At 44.7% G+C, this 21321-nt stretch overlaps 1 protein-coding gene across 2 annotated transcripts; it reads right to left on the minus strand.

Annotated features, from left to right (window-relative positions):
• Window positions 1-1165: 1165 nt before the first annotated feature.
• LOC130387399 (zinc finger protein 431-like) lies at window positions 1166-20173 on the minus strand. 2 transcript variants are annotated; one of them, XM_056596447.1, is made up of 3 exons: window positions 19681-20173; window positions 9942-10005; window positions 1166-3552 (listed from the first exon to the last, which is right to left on the minus strand). In XM_056596447.1, the coding sequence occupies exons 1-3, from the start codon at window positions 19732-19734 to the stop codon at window positions 1814-1816; spliced, it is 1857 nt and encodes a 618-aa protein (XP_056452422.1). In that variant the 5' UTR covers window positions 19735-20173; the 3' UTR covers window positions 1166-1813. The 2 variants fall into 2 exon arrangements, with proteins under 2 accessions (XP_056452422.1, XP_056452421.1); XM_056596446.1 differs by having other exon boundaries at window positions 9942-10008.
• Window positions 20174-21321: the final 1148 nt, after the last annotated feature.

Here is a 21321-nt window from a genome sequence, read left to right on the forward strand (position 1 = left end):
AGGGTTAGTTAGGTTCCTAACCCTAACCCAATGGAGTGGGACGTCACACGTTGTGACTTGATGCATTGATGGGTTACCTGTGACCATGTGGGGCGGAAGTGACTTGATGTATTGATGGGTTACCTATGACCATGTGGGGCGGAAGTGACTTGATGTATTGATGGGTTACCTATGACCATGTGGGGCGGAAGTGACTTGATGTATTGATGGGTTACCTATGACCATGTGGGGCGGAAGTGGCAAACAATTTATCAACCGTGTGAATGCGATAGGGACACATGTTTATTATTGACTAAGAAGGAACAAATAAATAGATCTATATTTTACGACGCGCGTTGTCCGGTTGTATCCGCTCCCAGAAGTGGCCGCTGGAAAGCTGCCACTACACATGTCTTTAATTACCATGTTATTAGGCAGATAATAAACCACGTTCTTTAATAGGTCCATGGTCCCATGGTGGTTTCAAATAAAACCGGACCTATGCGGTTTCGTGTTAGGATTCGTGTGGACGCCTGAAGCGACGTTAGAGTTGCGTGGAAAGTTAGTTTTTTTTTGTATTATTTTAGTAGCTTTAAATACAGCCCCTTGGTCAACTTAATTACTAACTGTACATTAAAAAGTATTTCTACTCAATCTAAAAGGTTAAACAACAACTATCTCCGCCTCGACTGGAACTTTTTTATACAGCGCGCAGGCTGGATGCGCGCAGGCTTGATGCGCTCCTCTTATTTTTGCGGAGAACCAGCGCCTTGAATATGTAGGTACTACAGCGTTTGTACAGCTCGTTGCGTTTCCGCAATGAGTCCGTCTTTACGGAGATATTCCTGAAACGCATCAAAGGAAAACGGAGGGAGAAAGATTGTTTTCGCCTTACTTGGTTGCTATTTATGGGGCGCTCCAGTGTCTCCGCTCGGACGTCCCTTAGAGAGAGCATGGCCACTTCCAAAACCTCTCTCGCCGCACAGCAACCGAAATGCCCTATGCACGGTTATGCAACCTAATCCCACCATTAGATGGTCAAGGTTGACCGGGACCTCTCGGCAGCAGACCGATTCAATGGCAGTGTCCATGCTCCGGCAGCACCCACACGCACACCAGTCACACCCACACGATCCGAAGGTGGAGCTGGAGCCTGAAATTGGAAGAAATGCTATATATTGACTTTTGCAATTTTTTTAGTGTCATTTTTTTCATAACTAAAACGTTGACGATGTTGATTATTTCAGTTCAGTTCATCTTTAATGTGGTGAAAGACCAGCCTTTCAAAGCATTTCATGATCACAGGTGTTCGAGCTACTGGGCGGTAGTAGACACATGCAGGGCTTCTCCCCGGTGTGAGTCCTCATGTGGATCTTCAGCTTGGAGCCATGACTGAAGCGCCTTGCGCATTGGTCACCCATGTAGGGCTTCTCCCCGGAGTGAGTCCTCATGTGGCAATTGTCGTGCTCTTGTTGAAAGTAGTTCGAAACGGGTGGCTTTTAACTCACTTTATTTGTTTAAGTATTTCGGTATGGTAACTATGAAGCAAAAGGGAGGGAATTGTATCCAACACTAGTAGAGAGTAATACCGTGAGCTACTTCGAGCCCCGGGCTTAGGCCCGAGTCTCTCTGCGGGGCGCCTATGATTCTCTGACCGCCGCTGGCTCCGGTCACTGAAATTGGACCAAGTAGGCCTGGCTTATGTGAAGTGGGCTTGGTCTAGCTCTTAGCTGCAGCTTCCGCGTCTGTCTTAAAGATGCTGCCTTCTGTAGCTGGGGTAGATATTACAGCTTGTGTGTTCGATCCTGCTTCCTAGTTGCTATGTGGTGGCAGCTTATTTGCTTAAAATACATAACACATGTGGTCCTCCAGGTGCGTTTTCTGACTGAAGAGCTTCGTGCATTTGTTCAGACCTGTAGGGCTTCTCTCCGGTGTGAGTCTTCATGTGGCTCTTCAGGCAGGCTTTATAAATGAAGCGCTCCGTGCATTGGTCACACTTGTAGGGCTTTTCCCCGGTGTGAGTCCTCATGTGGACATTCAGGCTGCCTCTTTGTCTGAAGCACTTTGCGCATTGGTCACACTTGAAGGGCTTCTCCCCGGTGTGAGTCCTCATGTGGATCTGAAGGGTGCTTGTCTGTTCGAAGCGCTTTGCGCATTGGTCACACTTGTAGGGCTTCTTCCCGGTGTGAGTCCACATGTGGCTCTTAAGCTGGCTTGTCTGTACGAAGCGCTTTTCGCATTGGTCACACTTGTAGGGCATCTCACCGGTGTGAGTCCACATGTGCCTCTTAAGCTGGCTTGAATGTCCGAAGCTCTTTGCGCAATGGTCACACTTGTAGGGCATTTCGCCGGTGTGAGTCCTCATGTGGCTCTTAAGATGGCATGGCTGTCCGAAGCTCTTTGCGCAATGGTCACACTTGTAGGGCATTTCGCCGGTGTGAGTCCTCATGTGGCTCTTAAGATGGCTTGTCTGTCCGAAGCTCTTTGCGCAATGGTCACACTTGTAGGGCATTTCGACGGTGTGAGTCCTCATGTGGCTCTTAAGATGGCTTGAATGTCCGAAGCCCTTTGCGCAATGGTCACACTTGTAGGGCTTCTCCCCGGTGTGAGTCCTCATGTGGCCCGTAAGCTCGCTCGTCTGTCTGAAGCACTTTGCGCAATGGTCACACTTGTAGGGCTTCTCCCCGGTGTGAGTCCTAATGTGGATCTGAAGGGCGTATGTTTGTTTAAAGCGCTTTGCGCAATGGTCACACTTGTAGGGCTTGTAGGGCTTCTCCCCGGTGTGAGTCCACATGTGGCTCTTCAAGTGCGTTTTCGATATGAAGAGCTTCATGCATTGGTCGCACCTGTAGGGCTTCTCCCCGGTGTGAGTCCTCATGTGGCTCTTCAAGTGCGTTTTCGATATGAAGAGCTTCATGCATTGGTCGCACTTGTAGGGCTTCTCCCCGGTGTGAGTCCTCATGTGGCTCTTCAAGTGACAGTTCAGACTGAAGAGCTTCATGCATTGGTCGCACTTGTAGGGTTTCTCGCCGGTGTGAGTCCTCATGTGGCTCTTCAGGTGTCCACTTTGACTGAAGCACTTTGCGCATTGGTCACACTTGTAGGGCTTCTCTCCGGTGTGAGTCCTCATGTGGATCTCCAAGTGTACTTTCCCAATGAAGCTCTTCGTGCATTGGTCACACCCGTACGGCTTCTCGTCGGGTTTTGTCCTCATGTGAACGATCATATTGTCATTATTGGGAAAAACCTTGCCACACAAGACCCCGGGCCGGCCCTTGCGGCCGCCCTGATGCCCAGTCAGCTCCTCAAGGCGGAACAGCCGCTCGCCGCGCTCCAGGCTCTTGGCCGCGCTGTGGTCCGCAGACAGCGAGTTCAGGGCCTCCACTTCTGACGCGGTGAAGAGGGTGTCATGGCCGTCCACCGCCAGTGGGCCCTCCCCTTTTCCGTAGACGCTCAGGATCTTCAGCTCCCCGCTGTGACTGGCAGTGTGGGAGGAGCCAGGGCCGTCCACACCCAGACTCTCCGAGGTGGCGCCGCGCTGCGTGCTACGGTCTCCAAAGGCATCACAGTCTTCTGCAGAGGGAGAAAAAAAAAAAAAAGTAATTGTTTTGATACACTGTTTGCATAAAAGGAGGAAGTGTGTATTTGTACACATGAAATAAACTTTTTAAATGCATGTTTATTAGGGCTGTAACGATGTGCATATCGAAACCGGAATCACGACACTCAAAACCACAAACCTGTCTCGCGGTGTGAGAAGGGAGAAGCGCGATACGCCCTTTCTAACTCTCCGGTCAAATTGTCGGAAATTGGGTAGATGACGTGACACATTTTTTTATAATTAGGCATAAATGTTAAATTAAAAGCATTTTCCCATTAAACCATCAAATGGAAGTGTAACATATAACAGTATTTTACTTAAAAGTGTGACAGTAACATTGATGACTCATCAAATGTAAATATTAATTAAATAAAGCAGAGACCTTTGGAGAAACTAATAAATGCCTTGGCATTATTTTGTATGTATTTACTTAATTAACTTAAGTTTTCAAAATGGTAAAAAGTACAAAAATAATATTTAAAGTAAATTTAGTTTTGAAACACAAATGCTGTCCTGCGGTGTGACATAGGATATCAGTTTTTTTGACTGGCAGTTACTTGGACAGCCATAGGGGTCTTTTAGTCAAGCCCCCTACCAGGATATCCCCCAGAAGTTTGGATGTGCCAAGAAGGTCAAAGGTGTGTTTGACCTCTTATCAAGAGAGTGTTAATCTCTTATCAATTTCATAGTTTCTGTCAGAACATGAACGTGTCCATTTTTGATAGTCCTGTGGTGTGACGGTGTAAGTACCATATTGGCTCGGCTACCAGATCGGCTCGGGGTCCGTCGTCTGCTGATTACGTCACACAATACGCTATCTACAGCAATAAGGTATTTTATGGCTTAAATTAAAGAGCCTGTAATGATCTTTCATTTTGAACATAGACCATTCCCAACCTATTTGTATGGATAGTTTTCTTCTAAAAACAAAACATCCCTCGGAATCATCTTGGCTGTTAAGATAAGCCGTCCGTGTTGCCAGATTGGGCACATTTTCAGCCTGATTTGGCTACTTTGAATCACGTTAGGCTGGAAAAACGGGATATATGCCCAATCTGGCAACACAAACCGAAACTAGACAGACCTACTCGCGCTCACACATGTGCTCGCTGTGGTTGCTATGACGACAGCCAGAGCTACAGCACAAAACAGCCAATCACAACTGTCCCTTAGCAGCCAATCACAATGTAGCCTACGCCCATTCAAGCGTACAGCCAATGATATTGTGTAACGTAATCAGCAGACGACGGACCCCGAGCCGATCTGGTAGCCGAGCCAATATGGAACTTACAACGGCTCTAGTTCGTGAAAAAATCGAAAAAAAAAAAAAATTGAAAATGAATCATATTTAGGTTTAAAACAATGAACTTATCCAGTTACTGTAATGCCCAAGGTCAGTCTTGTGTAGCAATGACTCAAAATGGCTGCAAAGGTGAAAGAGTCCTGTGGTGTGACAGCCCTGTCCTGTGGTGTGACATAATTAAGTCAGATGTCTAGCTAGATTCTCGTCTGTTATTTTTGAAATATTAAACATAAATATATCTATGTCTCTATATATATTAAACACATATTATAAATATTAAACATATATTAAACATAAATAAAAATAAAATATATCTGAAGTCATTGTTTGTTGTATGTGGTATGTTAACAGTCACTGATCATTAATCTGTGATTTTTGTCAGTTTTTAGGCATGAGCAAAGAAAGGACAAAGAGGTACCGGGAAAGGTTAGCGCAGGATGAAGCCAAACATGAGGAGATCCTTAGGGAGAGAAGAAGAAAGTAAATACTTTTATAATAGGGAAATTAAGTTGGTTAAACATTCTCTAAGACGTACACTTGTGTAGAAAACATGTAAAAGCTGTCTCTGTTCCATCAACAGATATCAACAACAGAAAGCTAAAGGAGAAATCCAACCAAGAAACATAACCAGCCTCCCAAAACAAAAGAGAGCAAAGCTTCGTGAGGAATGGAAGAATACAAAGACAAGGAACAGGAAGAAGAAGAAGGATCTGGCAGCCATTTTGGACATTACTCCCCCATCACACGAAGAACATGATGAGTCCTTTAGTCCATTTCATCTTTCTTCTGCTCATCTTACCCCAATTCCAAGTCCCCCCAAAAAGGTTTTTCAATCCAAGTTGACAGCCAAAATGAAGAGGCTTGAAGAGAAAACAAGGAGCTAAAAGCAATGCTCGATGGCATGAAAAAAGCCAACAGTAAGATGAGGGTTCAAAAGCATCGCTGGAATAAAGCTAAGAAAGTACGTCAACCTACCATCAGACCTTCGCCGAAAAGAGCCACGACACAAAAAAAACAGCAAGTCACCAACTTTCTTTCCAGGGATGAAAACAGCAGGCTCTTGGCAGGAAAAAGGGATACTGTAGGCCGGAAAAATAACAAAATGCAGCGGCGGGTTTTAACCAAAACCTTGAGTGAGCTACACTCCAAATACAACCAAGCATCTAGCGTCACACAGCAAATGTCTTACCGGCAGTTTGCTCGCTACAGGCCCAAGCACATAACAGAGGCCATGCCAACAGATATAAATACCTGCGCATGCTACCAGCATGACAACATGCGCCTGCTGATTGACTTTGGTTTTTAAAGGCATGATTTCAACCAAAAGTCTGTCTAATCTTCTTTCTTCCATTACTTGTAACACAGAGGAACAAGAATGTATGCACAGGCAGTGCACTAACTGCTGTTTTGATGAGGTGCGTTTCAACACACACGATCCTGTTCGCTACGTGGGAGCAGTGGGAGCGGGTGAAGGTGACTGCAGGGGAAAAGGTGTTCACCAACTGGGCTAAGAAAGGGGTTGAGGGAACGCTGGGAGAGCTGGCCGAGACCTTCCAGCATCATCTGGAGACAATTGCATCCCATCAATTCAATTGGATGCACCAATCAGCCAAAATGAGGGAGTTAAAAGAGAAATTGAAAGAAAATGATTTGGTGTTGCATGTAGATTTCTCTGAAAAATATGGATGCAAACTGAATACCGAAATTCAATCTTTCCACTTTGGTGGAAATAGAAACCATTCATACAGTGGTTGCCTACACCATAACGGCCATTCAGAGTTTTGCAACCGTTTCAAAATCACTGAGGCATAATGAGCATGCTGTATGGGCTCACTTACAGCCAGTCATTGAAGACCTCCAAATGCAGCACAACACACCGTTTGAGTCACTCCACCTTATCAGTGATGGTCCTGTGACACAGTATCGCAACAAGACAAATTGTTTCTTGATGAGTACAGTGCCATTTACCTGGGGGTTCAAGTGTCTCACATGGAATTACAGTGAACGGGGCCATGGAAAAGGAGCTCCTGATGGGGTTGGAGCTTGCGTGAAGCGGATGGCAGATCAGGCTGTCCAAAGGGGAGCTGATCTGCAAACTGCAGAGGCCCTCTTTGACTTCTTGTCCAGCAAAGAGGAGATGAAAAACCAAATTAAATGGATAGAGGAAAAGGACATAGAAAAATTTGACAAACTGCTCCCTCCTGTGCTCCCAGCTGTGAAAGGCATACTAGGTACACACCAGATTTACTGTACAACACCAGGGGAGGTGTTTCATAGGGCAGTAAGTTGCTTCTGCAGCTATCCAAAGGTGTGTGGCTGCTTCAAGGTCACAAAAGTCACAATGACCGCTGACAGTCCAGCTCAAGAGATGACCCCTATCCCGTCCTTAGATGAAGACATTGAAAGTGACCAAGACGTGTTGGAAGTGGGAAAGTTCATCATTGTGAAATATGATGAGAAGCAATATGTGGGCCAAGTGCTGAATATTCAGGGAGAGGAAATACAGGTAAACTGTATGGTTCAACACGGAAAGAATGCCTTTCAGTGGCCTGACAAAGAGGATAGCATTTACTACTCTCAGAGTGACATAATTGGTACAATTTCAGAGCCTGAGCACTATGGTCGAGTTGCCGAATTAACCAAACTGGACTGGCTCATGTTTAACACACAAGTTTGCCATTTCTCCTAAATCATTCAAATAATTAAAGGGGACATATTATACTACCAGGTGTGAGTGTGATTAGCCATTACAAGCCGTTTTGAAAATGTGCAGCTTCTGACATCACAGGTGGGCGTGTCCACCTAGATGTATGACGGATAGATAATCAACGTTTGCTACAGTCCACTGGGTAGGCTGGTAGACTGATCTATCCAGCACACGTCTAGGTGGACACGCCCACCTGTGATGTCAGAAGCTGCACATTTTCAAAACGGCTTGTAATGGCTAATCACAGTCAAACCTGGTGGTATAATATGTCCCCTTTAAATCATTTCTACCTCCTATTTTAAATATTGGCTGATTGACAGTTTGTCATTATGTTCCGATCATTTCTTCTGTAAGTGATTCCTCCAGAATGTCCAATTTCTCTTGTTGTTGTTACAAAAATATAATATATTTCAACGTAAATGTTCATAGAGTGTCTCATTTCGTCCTGTGGTGTGACGGCACGTCCTGTGGTGTGGCATCACTTCAAACACAATTAAATAACGTTTACTATGTTAACTAGCTTTAACAATTATGTAAAACATTGCATAATATAACTATCAAAAGAAAAAAAATCTACATTTTCAAATATCTTTTCTCATTTTACACAATATTTCCACGGGAGCGAGTGATAAAAGATGGCACAAGTAAGGAATAGAATCCAAAAACAGCTGTGAAAATATACATATGCAGAATTGTAAGGATCATTCCTTAAGAAAACTTCTTAACCTTAAAACATACCTGATTTGTATTTGAAATCAATTATATTTAAATATTAGAATTGTGTCATGTCACACCGCAGGACATATTTTGTCTGGAGCTGTGAGAAAAGCTTAATAAATTACATTACGAGTAAAAAATCTGCTAACCTCTAGCAGTTTCAAAAACTACAGTATTTGAACATTACAAATTCATACAATTCTCAAGAAATGTTGAACTTTGTTTTAAAAATTAAAAAAAAAAAAACATTTGTCATCTACCCAATTTGCTAATAATCTGTCTGAATAATAGTCTGCTGAAACCGCTCCTCTTATCAATGCCGTAAATCTGCGACGCGATGCCCCATCTGTGATGACCGCTCTCCGTGGCTACGGAGGATTGCATTTCTCCACAGCCTGCGAAGTCCTCATATGCGATATGAACGACATTTATCCAGAGTTTGACAAATGCGAAAAAATAGCCTGTCTGATCCCTGTCTCTAGTGATTTGTGTGCTTTGAACGGCAGTTGGTCTGCTTATAGGTCGGAATGAAGCGGCCACCGATTGACAGGATGGGTACTTTATTCTACTGGACTCGTTTGTTTCTTCACTAGACACACACACACACACACACACACACGCTACCGTTCGCTCTCCTCGCTCGTCCATTCACTCGCTGACGTCACTCACACACACATACATACGCTACTCGTAACACTGCCTCGTTATCGCGAATCAGACGTTCATGTTTTTTCCCCATCTATTTGAAAGTTAGGCTATTAAACATGTTGCATTCTATACGGCCTGATTATGTCATTATTTAAGCTACATAGCCTAATAAGAATCCATAATAGGATATTTGACTAAACCACAAAACTAGTTGAGGGTTTTTGCCTACCTGCAAGAATCCTCCAACTGCAATCTTTGGTTATTTATTTATTAATTTAGCGATACATTAATAATATTCTTTCTGTTCAAATCTGTGTTCCAAAATATTTTTTATTAAATGTTACATTAAGTTTATTGTTACATAAGTGATGTTTAAATAAAAAGCTTTTTAGATTAAAATAATCGTGGGATGTATCGAGCCGTGGGTCAAAAATCTTGATACAAACCGAATCGTGAGTTGGTTTATTGTTACAGCCCTAATGTTTATGTAATAATGAGACCAAGGGTTTAAAATGTGTACTGCAGACAAAGATTCAGAGTTTTGGAGAGGGATGTCTCCTCCAGCACCCTCCCCCCTAGACTCAAAGCTCAAGCGGGGGCCAGGTGGAGGACACTGAACGAAAACCAGAGCAAAATGATCTGATCACAACATGACATGCGAGACAAGCGCAATTATTCTATTTTTGACAATAACAAGCGAAAACGTGTCCTTCCCTGTAAGCTGATCAGCTAACATTTATACATTTTGAATTCATTGATGTTTGAGAATAATAAACCAGCTCATGTGGCATCCGTCTTGAAACCCTTCTGGGCTCTTGACTGATTCCATCTTTGAAATGCTACTCCCAAGTTTGACTCGTGTTTAACAGGGCGCTGGTCATGATGCTTTTCCAAAGAGGACCAGGCTTTTCAGCGCAGTTAGAATCAAGTACATTCTCAGTTGATCCAGGTCGTTTGCTTCCATGGATGCAATGTGTATTACTAACCTACAGCGGGCATGCCTCCACCAATATCCTCTTCAACCTTGATTGAAATGGTGTCTGGGGTCTGCTGCTTTCCACATAAAGAAGGAAACACACTCACGACATATTCTTTCATTTGCACAGAATAGTTGTCAATCCCCACGAAGGACACATTATGCATTTTTATGTTTTTTTTTTAATTCAAGACACTCATGCAAGAATGAGTTTACATCTCAGTGTAGGATAAAACAACAAGTGCAAAAACGACAACATATGCTTTATTTTGCTGCAGAAAAGTTCTTCTGCTACTTTCTCGTAGATGGTACCAGCTTTCCCCGTCTTCATTATTAGGAACTGCATCACCTTCTCTCCCATGATGGTCAGCAGCTTGCGGATATCAGTATCCCTCCAGTTAGAACAACTCATGTTGATATCGCTGCGTTGTCTCTGTTGTAGAGACAACGCAGCAACACCTCTCTACTACGGGTGTAGCGGTACACGTATTTGTACCGAACCGTCACGGTACAGGCACCTCGTGCGGTTACAGAGGTGTACCGCTAGGGACGGCTGTTATGGGCTAACAGGGCTAAGCCCTCCCTACCTTTTACAGTAAAAATGAAAAAATATTATTAAAAACCTTAGAACATATTGTTTAAATTTTGGTAGAACCTAAAGCAGCAACAGCACCAAAAAGTGACAGAAAAACCCAGGATATATGACATATCGTTGGTTTTTTCCTGTGAATGGGCTAAATGTATTCAGCCCAAGCGGAGTAGCGTAAGCTTCCATTCAATTTTGATTGACAGGTATCGTGACACGCCCCCTTCATATGCTTCCCATTTGGGCTAAAGTCATTCAGCCCAAGCACAGTACAGTAGCGTAAGCGGCCATTTTATTGTGATTGACAGGTGTCGTGACACGCCCCCATTTGGGCTAATTTCATTGAGCCCAAGCGCAGTAGCATAAGCTTCCATTGACGTTTGATTGACAGGTGCCCTGACACGCCCCATTCATATGCTTCCCATTTGGGCTAAATGAGTTTAGCCCAAAGGCTGACCTAGCACAGTAGCTACAGTACAGTGACCTTCGACCAATCACAGCACAGTAGTGCAAGTGCAGTATGGCGGGCGTTAGCATGAAAATGAACGAAGTGGATTATTTACTTTCTAATCGGTTTTCTTTAATGTCTTTGGAGGAAAAATTGGAAGTGAAGAGATTGGGGACACATCAACCAAACGATGTACAGATTTACTGTCAGGAGTGCGGTCAGAATATGGCCGGTAATAGTGCATTTGTAAGCGGATCAACAACGTTTCGTATCGAAACATTAAAAAAGCTGTCTGAATAACCCAACATAACGTGACAAGTGTGTAGAGAAAGTGGCCCCTCTCCCAGCTACATTTCAGCGACAGGCAATAACAATAAGGTTCACTAAGGAATCGGAAATGATGTAATTTAATGTTGCATACAACATTGCCAAAGAGGAGTTGCCATTCACTAAATTTAAATCCGAAATTATTCTCATGAAGAAAAATTGATTAAACGTCGTCAACCCGACGTATAGCAATGAGATGGCATGTGCACAATTCATTGCAGTACTAGGCGACACCTTAAAGCAAAAGACAGCTGCGGACGTCGGAAACGCCACATAGGCCTACATGTCCTTCATGATTGACGGCGACACAGACGTCTCTACCAAAGAGTGTGTGATCGTCTACAGCCGCATTTTGCGCAAAGGGAGACCGGTCCACATTTTAATTGTGTAATACTTTAAAAACAAAAAAAGTTTTATTTTGCTTAAAGGTCCCATGACATGCTATTTTATGTATTCTTTAATATAGGTATTAGTGGGCAACAAACACAGTATTCAAAGACGTTCCCTAAATTCAGCCGTGGTGCAGAGTTACAGCCACTCCGAGCCAGTCGCACATTGAGCTTCCCCCAAATGCGCTGTTTCGGTGGGCGTGTCAAGGAGGAGGGTGGGGGTGTGGCCCTGAGCAGCTTGCAGCAACCAATGTGCGCTCTGTTTACAGTGGATGTATCGCAATGGCGAGGCGCACACAGCCTTTAGCCGTGTTCTGTAAATATTCTAGAACACACGGGAGTCCTGGAGCTCTATATCTAAATATTATCATATAGCCTACACAGATATCTATATCATATAATATATATTATCACGGCCAAAAGCTGTGTGAGCCGATATTATGAATCTCAAACGACCGCGTTGGGTTCTCCGACGTTCCTGGTTCTTCAACGTCCACATCAATGTGAATACACACACTGTAACGCAAGTGTTTCTTGTCGGTTCTTTGACGTGTCTTGTATTTCCACAACGAGACTGTCGTGGGGGTTATCTGAGCCATGGTTGAGAAGGAATTGGGGGAAAGTAACTTTGGTTTGACTCGCTGAAGTACATGAACTGCGACATGCCGCCGGTTGCCGCGAGGCACCATCGCCCGGCAGTGGGCAGCCGGCAGCAGGCAGCCGGCAGCAGGCAGCCGGCAGCAGGCAGCGCGCGGTTCAGTCGACTTCAGGTTGATGTGAAAGTGGAAGAACCAGAGACGTCGCAGAACCCGACAAAGGTATCTGGTATTTCTACAACGAGACTCGTATTGGGGGTTATCTCAGCCAAGGTTGAGAATGAATTGGGGGGAAGGAACTTTGGCTTTGACTCCCTCAAGAACATGAACCACGACATGGAGGAGAAAGGGATTGTTGGCGGCGAATGTCTCCCGCTTGAGCCCCGCTGAGGGACCACCGCCGGAGGCGGAGGTGCATAAGCGCTGCCCGGCAAAGATCCCTTTCTCCTCCTTGTCGTCGTTCATGTTCTTGAGGGAGTCAAAGCCAAAGTTCCTTCCCCCCAATTCATTCTCAACCTTGGCTGAGATAACCCCCAATACGAGTCTCGTTGTAGAAATACCAGAGACGAGAGTCCGACGTGTTATGCGCCATCACACCAACAGCAGAACGGTTATCCAAATAACAAGGAAGTGTACAACACTTGCGTTACAGTCCTGGAGCTCTATATCTAAATAATATCATGTAATACATAGATATCTATATCATATAACATATTGTGTGCGCCTCCAGACGATATTATGAATCACAAACGACTTTGTCGGGTTCTGCGACGTCTCTGGTTCTTCCACTTTCACATCAACCTGAAGTCGACTGAACCGCACGCTGCCTGCTGCCGGCTGCCGGGCGATGGTGCCTCGCGGCAACCGGCGGCATGTCGCAGTTCATGTACTTCAGCGAGTCAAACCAAAGTTACTTTCCCCCAATTCCTTCTCAACCATGGCTCAGATAACCCCCACGACAGTCTCGTTGTGGAAATACAAGACACGTCAAAGAACCGACAAGAAACACTTGCGTTACAGTGTGTGTATTCACACACACACATGTGGCGCTCGCACGGTCGAGTCTCATTGACGGGCCAACGTCTCTGGGCGGGCCAGGCAGAGTAAGGGGAGGAGCTGAGATTCCTGATGACGTCATGAGCACAGACATTCCAAATCAGCGCGCTTGAGCCTCCGTTTTTTCAAAGGCGAGCAGAACAGCTAGTGCTAGTTTTACACCAAACGCAAGTTTTAGCCACTGGGGGACCATAGGCAGGCTAGGGGAACTCATATTTAAGTTAGAAAACCTCCCAAAGTGAGATTTTCATGTCATGGGACCTTTAATGGTTTAGTTCGAAATGTTCAATTTCAGCTCAGTGAAGCACTTTAAACACCTTATTTTTCTTTTTATTTATAATTGTGCTTCAAATAAAGACACGCCTTTCTCTACACCTTATTCTTGTTTAAAAATCATTCACATTATATGAAAGCTATGAACAGAGATATAAAGGTGACCTCATGGTGTCTGGAGCCTTGTGAAGTATTGATAAATGTAATGCATTCGTTAGCCCACCCACCCAAAATCACCACCAGCCGTCACTGTGCACCGCAGTTTGTAAATGCGGCGTACATAGCGTTAATATGGTCGGAGTTCCACCCGGACCGAGACCCCTCAGCAGTTCTCCGTCGGGGTGTCGGATACGCAATGCAATACGCCGCCCGATTTATTTTATATGTTGACTCCTGATGGCCGTAGCGTGGGGAGCTCTCATAGGGATTGGGCTTCTCGGGGTTGGTTTAACGCACAGCGTTCCCTTCTCTCGCTCTTTCCTGTGGCTCTCTAAACACACTCACTCCCCCCGCCCATTGCGAGTCCACGAGATTCTCATGGACGCGCGTGTGTGACGTAGTCTGGAAGGCGCGCTGCTGTAGGTGTGTGTACCTCCGACCGGTGAGTGAGAACAGCCAGAGAGAGAAAAAAGGATGGAAACTGAGGATTTGGTTTCGAAAAAGAATAGCACTGGATCCTTCGTCTGGCAGTGTATGTATAATAATAATTATTCAAACTGTTAATAAATAATTAACGGTTTGAATAAATGCTGTGTTGGTAAATCTAACTTGCTGTGATTTTCCTTTTCTTATGTGCAAGTTCTAAATTGTTCCAATAGAAAGCACTAATGAGTTTAAACAATATGTTGTTTCATGTAATCTACATGCAGACTTATGTTTCAGTAATACTAGAATTATTACTGACGTAACATTATGCCAGACATGGCTGAATCGAGCATTTATGATGTGCTCTAGAGGAGATTCAAAATATATCGAGATATATATCGTGTATCGAGATATAGTAAAAAAATATCTAGATATTCATTTTGGCCCATATCGCCCAGCCTTACTACAGACCATGTTAGGCCTAAAAAAATGTTTTGTTTGGTTCCGGTTTCCGACCGACCCTGTCAATTTATGTGCGACCCAAATTATTTTATGAGCTTTAAAAAAAAAAAAAAAAAAAAAAACGTTTTTTTTATGCAAACTATAATCACGTTTTGGTACAGCACCTCTTCATTCTGTACAAGGATGAGCGAATTTTCTCGTTTTTAAATGAAAACAACCTACCTATCATTCGCTGCCGCTGGAAAAAATTAAATAAATTCCCTACCTACCCATGACCTCAACTGACAACCAACAGGAACCAAACATTTTTTTTTTTTAGGCCTAAGCAGTAACTTCTGACCTTTCTTGGAAGGAATTTTTAGTTACTGGACCTTGTTCAATTTTATAGGCGCGTTGTCTTTTTACAGTTTAATAACATTTTTACAACCCGCCAGCTCTCGCCATTCGTTCCAATGGGAATAGTGATGGTCTATAATTTCAACATAAAGTGTACATATTTGTAATTTCAAAGTCGTACCAGCCTTTATACCACAGATACTATAGGGTCTACAGCATATAACCGCGTTTTCTGATTACAGTTTAATGCATTTTTCACAATATACCAGCTCTCATTTTGAAGGCAGTGTTAATTTTCGCATAGATGCGAAAATTAATAATCTACGATAGATCTATTGTAGATTTAGTCTTGGGCTGCACAGGGTTCTGTTTATGAGAGCCTAAAACACCCGGGACCCCCACCATCATTGCTAAATCAAGTCTATTATCTTGCTGATATGTTAAACATTCAATAATCAACTACACTCCCAATCCCGCTGTGTTTGGTTAAAGTTATAATGTTGACGATTGAGAATGAGAACGAGGGAGGAGCTGAGTTTGAGAACCGTGCATTCCTTGATTCGATTCACCGCTACCGGAAACTCGACTGAACGAGCGAACTGAATCACGGAAACGAATCAATACTAAATCCCCCACTACCCGTGAACAGGCAACACAAAGCCTCCGAGTGGTTTGCAAAGTCACTGCCGATGTTCTCGACTTCGGCTCCTTATATATCCAAGCCTTACATAACATATTGATTTACATAACATGATTTTTTCCAGGTCAGACCGTACATTGATCCCTATGCGTACAGAACACACAAGCAGCGTTGGTGTGTAGTGTGTGCATGTCAGCACATTTTTCAAAGTGCAGCCGAAGTTTGACGTCTGTTCATCTTGACCCCTTGGACCCTACACCTGGCAGTACACAAGATAGGAACAGAGGGACCCGACTCCGCGGCGCCGGGTCAAAACCTCATTTCCACTGTTAATGTATTTATATGATATAGGCCTGATAATAATCATAGTTTGTTAATTTCTTCCATATGAGCAGACATTCTTAAAGATTCGGGACATTCTCTTGGTATCCAAGCAGCAGAGATCATGGTAGAAATTAACCTTACATTTTATGTTAAACTATGACTATTATTAGGCCTACATATCATATAGATACTTTAATGGTGGAAGATAGCTGATCACCTTTCCCCTAGATGTTAGGTGTTATGTGGCGCCAGTGAGTGGGTTCACTCTATTCTTATCTGATGTACTCTCTGAAGACAATGCTGACATTCACACATGTGCATCATCATCTCTGTTAGCATATAGATAATATATGATCAAAAGGCACAGTTGTGACCTAGAAAACATGAGAATATGCTGACATCCACACATATACAACATCTATCTGTTTGCATAGAGGTTAATATATGTTCAGAAGATACAGTATGACCCAAAAAAAAACATGCTATGCAAATCAATATTTGATGAAAGTCCAACTTTGTATTGTGTAATGATTGGGGATATAAGGAGCAGGACGTGAATCATTCTGCAGCGTCTTTTTCAAACCTCACTGGGCTTTGTCGTTGCTTGCTCAGGGGTAGCAATGAAGTCTCTGTCAATCAGTGGCGATTTCTCTAAGACTGCAAGGGAAGCTCAGCTTCCCCTAAAATTTCGAACATTAAATTGTCAAATATGTATTGTTGTGTTAACATTTCATTGACTACAAATTCGTTAAAATACGTTCATGCCGAAGACGAGTTCGATAAGAATCTTATCCAAGACTGACTCGATTTTGTTAACTTCTCATACATTCCCGTAATGTCAATGCATTAGACCGTAGAAGCCGAGCGTCCATTCACTTCAATGAGACTGCATGGAACAGTTTTTTTCATTGCCTCGAAACTCGACGGTCATTGGATAAATGCCCAGATTTGTCCCGCCCCCGGACGCTCAGCGTCTCTGGGGGTGGATGGAGCAGTGGGCTGGCCTGTGCTAGCCTGGACGCTGGGCTTCCGCGTTATGATTGGAGGATCAGTCGAAAGTCTGAATCACTTTTTGATTGACAGCTATTTTGAGATATACACAGTCACTTCACTATCTGAGTTCAGTCCCATCGCGGATTTTGCAAGTAAAGTCTCATGACAAACTGCAACACATTTCTTGGTATTTGCTTGGCGAAATTGCTTCCATTATTAATTTCTTACACTGTGAATAAAACAGATTTATTGTATTTCCTTGTTTCAGTTTAACATACTGTGGCGACTCCTACCCCCTGGGGAGTCTGGGTAATGGGGTATTCATAATGTTGTTTGGGGAAAAGGGGGTTTATTGTCTTTAGATAACTTGTTTATGTTATTAGGTTAAGTGGGGTTAACGGGTTTGGGGTTCTTTATTGTTTGTGTGTTAATTGTGATGTGTAGTGTGATCGGGACCATTAGTGAGAGTGTTGTGTGTGTTGGTCAGGTGTGCCGTGTTTTCTGTTGTGTGTTTGAATAAAGGCAGCTCTCGGGGTCGTGCGGTGTATTGAGGCACGAGAGTTGCGCCGCCATTCCAACCTGGGCTCCCGTCTCGTCCTTCCCGCGCTGCTCGCCACATTGGTGTCTGAAGTGGGATTTGGCCTGCGCATGCGCGGGGGGATTTGAGTTTCGCGGTCGAGCCCATGGACAACGCACCCTGCGCTATGGGAGCGCAGCGCCCCCCTGTGGACACGACCAGAAAGCCCGGAGGACCGGCAGATGCTCACCGCCCCAGGACAGTGGTTAGGCTGCCGAAGTTCACCGGGGTAACGCAGTTGGAACCATACCTGGCCCAGTTCCGGCTTGCAGAGTGGCACAACGGCTGGGATGCCGAGGAGGCGGTTGTCCACCTTGCCCTGGCGTTGGAGGGGACGGCAGCACGGGTGCTGCTCGACCTGGACCAAGCGGACCAGCGAGACCTTCAGGCCCTGATCCAAGCGTTGGAGAGGCGGTTGGGTGAACGGGTCTCCAGCAACGAGAGCAAGCAGTTGCTGGCTTCTCACCGCCGCCGGGAGGAGGAGAGCCTGGGCGTCTACGCTGCTGACGTCCAGCTCTTGACCCGACGCAGCTACCCGGAATTCAACGCGGCTACACGGGAGGCCCTGGCGCTCCACGCTTTCCTGCGGGGACTGCAGCCGGAGAGTCTCGGGCAGCATGTCCGCCTCACCGCGCCCCAGACCTTCGATGCGGCTCTGGACCAGGCGGAACGGGCTGAGGTGGAGCTCTGCCGCTGTCCTGATGGTGCATCCGTGGACGCGGCTGGGGCAGCGGCCGCCCCCGGCACAAAGAACGTGGAGGTCAGGTCCAGGCAGCGGAAGGGACGGACGGCCACCCTTCCCGCCACCGAGGCGGCTGAGTCTTCCCGTGCACTGTGGCGGCACGACAGGGCTGACCTTGAGCCGCAGCAGTGTCGGCAGCTTAGGCTGGTCGAGGACTGCGGGTGGACGGGGCAGCGTGCCACCCACCCTCGTCCCAGCCGCCGGCGTGGCCGTCGGAAGGCCAGACGTCGGAGGGCGGCGGAGGATGGGGCGCCCGAACGGCGCTCCAGAGCCCCCCTACAGCAGAACCTGGTGGGGGCCCCGAAAGAGGTGGTTCCCGACCACCACACCCCCAGGTCCTCTGCGGACAGTTGGAGACGGGCGTCCCAACCCGAGGGGAAGGCTGCACCGCAACGGGGCCACTACTGGCAGGGGCCAAGGCGGCGGCGCTGGCCCCCTGAACACTCGGGACTGTGCATTGGGTGTTGGGGTCGTCGGGACGTCTGACCCCTAAGGTGGGGGCTGTGTGGCGACTCCTACCCCCTGGGGAGTCTGGGTAATGGGGTATTCATAATGTTGTTTGGGGAAAAGGGGGTTTATTGTCTTTAGATAACTTGTTTATGTTATTAGGTTAAGTGGGGTTAACGGGTTTGGGGTTCTTTATTGTTTGTGTGTTAATTGTGATGTGTAGTGTGATCGGGACCATTAGTGAGAGTGTTGTTTGTGTTGGTCAGGTGTGCCGTGTTTTCTGTTGTGTGTTTGAATAAAGGCAGCTCTCGGGGTCGTGCGGTGTATTGAGGCACGAGAGTTGCGCCGCCATTCCAACCTGGGCTCCCGTCTCGTCCTTCCCGCGCTGCTCGCCACAATACTTTCCGCATTTCCTTGTTCCGAGATTAATATCGTTTCGTTAGTTCGTTCATTTATACTGTTGGCTAGGTCGGAGTGAACTAGCCAGCTAGCATTTTCTTGAAAAGGAACGGAGGGCCGAATTGAGGTATAAATAAATTGACAACTATTTTGATGTAGGCCAAAAATGAGCTTCCCCTCTTTAAAAGACCAGCAGCCGCCACTGCTGTCAATACTTGATTCGTACTCTCCGATTCCTCATGTTTTTAGTTAGTTGAAGTGAATTAGATAAGTCGTTAATAGATTCCACGACAAAATCAGTGTCTGTACCCCCTTTGCTGAACTTTGCCCATTCTCGTGTGATCCCCCTGGTTTGCAGAGGTGCACGCTCAGTCAGAACGGTTATCCAAATAACAAAGAAGTGTACAACACTCGCATTACAGTGTGTGTATTCACACGCATACCTGATGCCATCTACCTTTACGTTAGACACAGTAACTGGGCTGGTAGCTGTAGAGCTAATGCTAGGGTAACAACAAGGTAACCATATACAGTAAAGCAACACAATGATATAGCGGTAGTTCACTTACTTGTCCGAGATTTGTCGCTGAGCCGAGGAGTGTTGGTACAGATCCGGACTCCATTTCAAGACGTTCCGCAAGTCCAGCTTTGTATTGGACCAAGTTGAGAAAGCAGTCGTCGGTGAAACTTACTATATGTAGTGAAGTTATGGTTGGCGTCGAGGCATCGGGGGCTCGGGGCTGTGTGTACCGTGCTGGTGTTATTAAAGGCAGCTCCGTTGTCCAGCGGTGTATGGGGCGCGGAGCTGCGGCCGACTGCTAAACTTGGGCAGCGGGTAAAAGTTAGCAGCAGGTTGGATATTCGCCGGATATTCAGTTTTGCAATCGGATTAATCCAGCAATCGGCTTAATCAACACAATTGCACTATATTACGGGTGTAGTATGTTGAGGACAGTATAGGACAGCGTATTGACAAAAAATCACACCGAAATTAGTTGTTGCTATCGATATATATGCAAGAACAGCGCTGTAATCTACGGTCCGGCTGCAATCTGTTTTAGGGACCGTCCACAAATTACACCACACAGACTGGTGACATAGACGATACCATGGAATTGTTTCAGGAAAGAAATCACCATTAATCAATAAAAACACATATTCTCATTCTGATTGCTGTAATACTTGCCAGTGGGGGGCTTTTATTTACTACGGGTCATTATTTGTTGAAATTTTGCATTATAGCGAATGAGGATGCAATTAATAGTTTCCAATATTCACCAAAAATCAATAGAAATACATTTTCTCATTCTGATTGCTGTAGTACTTGCCAATGGTGGGCTTTTACTTACTACGGGTCAGTATTTGTTCATATTTTACATAATAGTGAAACAGGATGCAATTAATAGTCTTAAATATTCACCAAAAATCCATAAAACTAAATTTTTTCATTCTGATTGCTGTAGTACTTGCCAATGGTGGGCTTTTACTTCTACGGGTCATTATTTGTTGAAATTTTGCATTATAGCGAATGAGGATGCAATTAATAGTTTCAAATATTCACCAAAAATCTATAAAACTACATTTTTTCATTCTGATTGCTGTAGTACTTGCCAATGGTTGGCTTTTACTTACTACGGGTCATTATTTGTTGACATTTTGCATTATAGCGAATGAGGATGCCATTAATAGTTTCAAATATTCACCAAAAATCAATGGAAATACATTTTCGCATTCTGATTGCTGTAGTACTTGCCAATGGTGGGCTTTTACTTACTACGGGTCATTATTTGTTGAAATTTTGCATTATGGCGAATGAGGATGCAATTAATAGTTTCAAATATTCACCAAAAATCAATGCAACTGCATTTTCTCATTCTGATTGCTGTAGTACTTGCCAATGGTTGGCTTTTACTTACTACAGGTCATTATTTGTTGACATTTTGCATAATAGTGAAACAGGATGCAATTAATAGTTTTAAATATTCACCAAAAATCCATAAAACTACATTTTTTCATTCTGATTGCTGTAGTACTTGCCAATGGTGGGCTTTTAATTCTACGGGCCATTATTTGTTGAAATTTTGCATTATAGCGAATGAGGATGCAATTAATAGTTTCAAATATTCACCAAAAATCTATAAAACTACATTTTTTCATTCTGATTGCTGTAGTACTTGCCAATGGTTGGCTTTTACTTACTACGGGTCATT

Source organism: Gadus chalcogrammus, chromosome 8, assembly GCF_026213295.1.
Source record: "Gadus chalcogrammus isolate NIFS_2021 chromosome 8, NIFS_Gcha_1.0, whole genome shotgun sequence".
NCBI classification, from domain to species: Eukaryota; Metazoa; Chordata; class Actinopteri; order Gadiformes; family Gadidae; genus Gadus; species Gadus chalcogrammus.